This window comes from Myotis myotis, unplaced genomic scaffold (assembly GCF_014108235.1).
Source record: "Myotis myotis isolate mMyoMyo1 unplaced genomic scaffold, mMyoMyo1.p scaffold_m19_p_3, whole genome shotgun sequence".
NCBI classification, from domain to species: Eukaryota; Metazoa; Chordata; class Mammalia; order Chiroptera; family Vespertilionidae; genus Myotis; species Myotis myotis.
In genome coordinates, this window is record NW_023416335.1 from 853,144 (window position 1) to 858,440 (window position 5,297).

The 5,297-nt window shown below is 49.0% G+C and overlaps 1 protein-coding gene across 1 annotated transcript; it reads right to left on the reverse strand.

Annotated features, from left to right (window-relative positions):
• Nucleotides 1–920: 920 nt before the first annotated feature.
• SPATA4 (spermatogenesis associated 4) lies at nt 921–4,751 on the reverse strand. Its single transcript, XM_036297045.1, has 6 exons — nt 4,475–4,751; nt 4,001–4,130; nt 3,561–3,679; nt 3,229–3,449; nt 1,661–1,777; nt 921–925 (listed from the first exon to the last, which is right to left on the reverse strand). Exons 1-6 carry the CDS (start codon nt 4,735–4,737, stop codon nt 921–923), a joined length of 855 nt encoding a protein of 284 aa, XP_036152938.1. The 5' UTR covers nt 4,738–4,751.
• Nucleotides 4,752–5,297: the final 546 nt, after the last annotated feature.

Here is a 5,297-nt window from a genome sequence, read left to right on the forward strand (position 1 = left end):
GATGTGTTGTGTAAATAAACACTGTCCGGCTGCCTAGTAACTCTTTTCATTTCTAATGAGGAAAATATCACAGAGCACAGTCACCATTCCTACCAGCTCTCTGGGGAAGGCCTGTGGCTCATCGAGGTGAGTTGTGTTTAACTGCACCCTTACGGTGATCTGGGCTCATTCTGCGCTAATTAATTTGCTTCGTGTTTTCCACGGGATGTGGCACAGGTGATGTTAATAAACGGTTGTTGAATGGAATTGAGAAGAAAAAACAGCCCAAGAATGGATACGACAACCACTTTAATTTACTTTCCATTGAAGTATCAGCTAAGGAGGCGATTCTGTCCCTTTAACGTGGCAAAGGTGGTGGCAGCCCTTCTTCAAGCCCATGAGGGGTTTCCAAGGTCACCTGTCCAGGTCTGGACAGGCACCATCTCAGGGCCGAGAGGTGTTCCAGGCTGCGTCCCCTGGATTGGTTTCCTAATTGCCAGCGTTGCCTATATTTGCTGGAATATTTTTAAAACAAAGATAAAATCAGTGTGTTTATTAATTATGTACGCAACCACCCACGTTTCTGATATATCAAACGTACGCACAGCGCAGGGCCGCAGGCGGAGATGGGTTCATCAGGATAGTAGCCATAAATAAGAGCTCGGCATGCCACCCGCCTCCGGGAGGCGCCAGCAGGGCCTAAAAATACCCGCGGCTTATTTTGATCCCGAAGATGACTCAGCTGTTTTTAAATGTTGCTTCAGAAACAGCTGAGGCCACTGCACAGGACTCCAGAAGCCTTGCTGTGGCGCACGCAGTGCACACCCGCTGCTGGAACTCTGAGCACCTGGTCGGCCACCCGGGCCCTGCGGCTCACTCACTCCTCAAGGGACAGTCCCGTTGCCACTAAGAAATCTATATTCTGTGGCGCATCATGTGGCTTATGCTAGATTTAGGTAAACCGATAGAGGAAGTTAAGTGTTAGAAAAAGAAAAAGACAGCTTGCCCGGTGTGGCCCAGTGGTTGAGCATCAACCTAGAAACCAGCACCCAGATGGCTCCCACAGAGGAAGGAGGGCCTCAGCTTGGGAAGCTCCCCTGATGGGGCCCCATCTCTCTATCAGGAGCACAACAACGCCCTGGCCAGTTCGGCTCAGTGGATAGAACGTCGGCCCATGGACTGAAGAGTCCCAGGTTCCATTCCGGTCAAGGGCATGTACTTCAGTTGCAGGCTCAGTCCCCCGCGCTGGTTGGGGCATGCGCAGGAGGCAATCAATTGATGTGTCTCTCTCACACGGTGTTTCTCTCTCTCTGCCTCTCCCTCTCCCTTCCACGCTCTTTAAAAATCAATGGAAAAATATCCTTGGGTGAGGATTCACATAAAACAAGAGCAAACAATGAGTCAACCAACTGTGGCATCCTTTTAGACCGAAGGCTGAGACCAGCATTGCAACTCTTTTTAAAAATGGATGGACCTGGAGAGCATTGTGCTAAGTGAAACAGGCCAGTCACTGAAGGAAAATACCACATGATCGCACTCACTCATGGATAATAAAGACCATTATAAACTTATGAAAAAAAAATAAATAAATAAATATGTCAATGAACACAGCAAAACAAACAAAAAAAATCCCTTTTCACAGATAAAAAGTTAAAAATGAAACCACAGCAAAAGCGCGTACGTAGAACAGAAACGTCCCGTGGCCGTGGAGTCGCTGCTTTGGGCTTGTGGCGAGAGGCCTGGGCAGAGATGTGGTCCAGAGTGAGTTCTCCCACGGTTGGTTTGACTTCAAACCTGCCTGTAAAATAGACACAAACGTCGTTTCTTAGGAATTCACTGTGGCCATTGGCAAAATAAAGCCCCACGATTTAAAAATTCAGCAAATTGTGTAGATAACCGTTTCCCCATAATCCTAGGGGTGCTGTGACTACAGAGCTTAACACCCCTCTCCCTGCAGTGCTTACCTTCTTCATGCACAAAATAGTTGCTTTAAAAAGTTACTTTAAGCCCGGCTGGTGTGACTCAGTGGTTGAGAGTGGACCCATGAACCAGGAGGTCTCAGTTCGATTGATTCCCGGTCAGGGCACATGCCTGGGTTGTGGGATCCATCCCCAGAGCGGGCGTGCAGGAGGCAGCCAATCAATGATTCCCCCTCACCACTGATGTTTCTATCTCTCTCTCCCTCTCCCTTCCTTTTTGAAATCAATAAAAATATTTTTTTTATAAATCAAGGAAATCATAAGGCAGGAGGACAATGGCTGCTCTCGGCGGGAAGGGTAGAGAATGCTATCATAGAGGACGCTCAGGGGAATGTGAAGGCACCGGTGATACCCTGTTTCTTACAAGGGGGTACACAAGTGTATATGCATTATACGCTGCATGTATGATACATTTCACAGCAAAACGTTAGTGTCTGAAAACATCCCAAAAATCTGAACCTAAAATTTACAGTTCTGCCTCTGCTCAAATTCACAAGTAGAACAAAGAAGAGACACAAAAAATGACAGAAGATGGTAGAACAGACACGATAAAGGAAGGACAAAACGTCTGTCTCACAATTAATTAGGGAGGGAGGTCAGGTTGCGGCTCTCCACTCCTTCCAGAGACTAGAGTAAGATGGCTCTTCAGAAAACTGGGTTCAAAAAAGGGAGCGAGAAATCCTGGTGACCTACCCCGCCTGGCTCCGGGACGGCGTGGATGTCTAGGTAATGACGAGTCTCCCAGTGTCTGCAGTCAGGGGGGTCGGGTTCCCAGGCATGGGTGGTGTCCCGAATAAGTGTCAGAAAAGCCACAGCAACAAGATGACACTGTGGCTGACCCAGTCGGCCTGGCCATCTACACACCAACAGCTACTACAGAAAGGACAGCACTGACCACACTCTAGAGAGCAGCTAGGGGTCAAGTACTTACACCCTGACGGATGCTTAAACACTCCTATCCTCCTGGGTATCTTGAGTTCATATGTGAACTTCTGAATTCCCACAATATTTTACGTGAACAGATTCACTTAAAAGATTTTCTAAAAAGAAACGTGCTTAGACACTGGTAACCTATGCTTTCATCAAAATGAATGAATTATAACACTAACCACCCCGACGAAAAGAATTGATCCCACTGCTTGCATAACGGGAGTATTTCCAAACCGGTGACCGGAGACAGCAGACATGAGAGTCTTTCCTTCATCCGTGCCCCAGAGGAGCGTCATTGGGCGCGGAGGAATTCGGTTGAGGATTTCCAAGGAAAACTTACTTGGATGCATCTTTCTGCTTAACTTCCTTTGTAACATTTGCAGAAGGAAGAGGAAATCGATTTTCAGCTCATTGCTGAGCAGGCTGCGATTGCTCATGAGTTCGGACAACCTAATGTTATCTTTAATGAACTTGGAGGCCGTGGACCTGGGGAGCAGAGGCAGTTGCATCTGGTAACTGTAGTCTGTGAAGTTCACAAGGTCGTCCTGGATACTTTCAGTTCTGGAAATAAAAAAATAACATGCTGTTCACAAGCGGCATTTTAGGAGTGAGAAGTGTGTTACCCAAAGTTTCAGATGACGCGGTGTTTGCTAGGAAACCCAGCTCACTCACTCCTGGTGTGTTAGCAAGCGGTGCACCTCCTGGACCAGGATCTCCGGCACGCCGGCTTTGCAATGGATCGTGCCGTAGATTAGTTCTCTGGGTAATCTGATTTTCTTTTTGGCCAGGAACTTTAATAGTGGAAAGAAAACATTTGCATCGTGAGTAGTTTTATTCAAAGGTTCCATCGCTACGAATTCCCGCCAATCCCCCTTTTATCTCTTCACCAATTTTCTGTCTCACGTGTTCATCATTAAATGATGTTATTCGGCAAGAAAACCATTACACCCCACTCCCACGTGAAGTGAGCATGTTAATAACCCTCTTTTCAATCTCAGGAAGCAAGCTGCCAACGGGCAGTATCCCCTCTGAGCCCACCACACACGTCTAGAAACCCAGCCCTTTAACACCACCCATGCAGCAGTGAACGCCGTCAACGGTTGCGGATTTACCTTTTCCAACTGCGCCCAGTTATCCAACTTGACTCTTAAAGAAGTGCCGTTTCTAAAGGATGAGAGGCTAAGGTCCCAGGGGTAATAGATAGCGAATATTTCTGCTACCAGGAAGCCATTGGAAAAATCCCTGATCCGTGGCCGGAAGGAAATGAGAGAACATGGGGTTACTTATACAGTCTGCGCTCCAGTGAACACCAATCTAAGATTCTGTCTTGACAGCAAGTAACTGGTCTAGTGAACCTGAAGAGCCTGGACTATTTCAATACTCTTGTAGTCACCAAAGCTTTCTACCTATATTAGCGCAGGTCTAACATTTAATGATCGATTGCTTGAATGAATGAATGAATGAATGAAATGCTCTATCTATTGTGTTGTTTCAGGCCCGCTCCCTAAGGGCGCAGGTGTGTGTGTGGGCGTGGTGGGCGGCCTGGAGGAGGCGGGCGGGGTCCACCGGGCCCGCTTCTCCCCCACCTGTTGATGTTCCTGGGGAAGAAGGTGAGGTCCAAGCTCTGGAGCCAGCGCAGGATCGACCTAGACAGGCGGGACCTCCTGGGCGGGTGCGGGTAGACCAGATACTTCTTAGGCCGCCCTGGGGCTGCCTCTGAGGCCTGTGACGAAGGTGGAGGTAAGTTGGCCTTGGCTACCTCTGAGGCCTGTGACGAAAGTGGAGATAAGTTGGCTTGGGCTGCCCATGGCACTTGCAAAATCGCTTTCTTCTGGCGGCTGGCTGCCATGTAGCTTTCTGGGTTTCCATAGCAGCACCCGCGGGGGCGGGGCCTCGAGGGGCGGGGCCTCGAGGGGCGGGGCCAGGGGACACGATACCTGAGCAAATTGGACATGGACCTGGTCCTGGAGCTTCAGCCTGGGGGCTGGGGGAGGGGTGGAGGGTTTCAGGCTGTATTCCTTGTCTTCACTAATTTAGAGCTCCCTTGAAGTTTACATTTTATTTTATTTTATTTTATTTTATTTTTTACATATATTTTTATTGGTTTCCGAGAGAGGAAGGGAGAGGGAAAGAGGGTTAGAAACAATGATGAGAGGGAATCCTTGATGGGCTGCCTCCTGCACGCCCCGCAGGGGGGAGGGATGGGCGGGGGGGGGGGGGGGGGGGAGGGGGGGGGCGATCCTGCAACCACTGGCCAGGCCGCAGGGCAAAATTTTAGATCCCATCCCAAGGTTTGTAAGCCCAGCTGGAGGCCTGTTTCCAGCCAAGCGTTTTAAGGAGCAGGTGAGAGGGCTCCAGAGGACGAGGACGGTGTTGCTTGGAAACTGGAAACAATATGGTGTTTCCTCC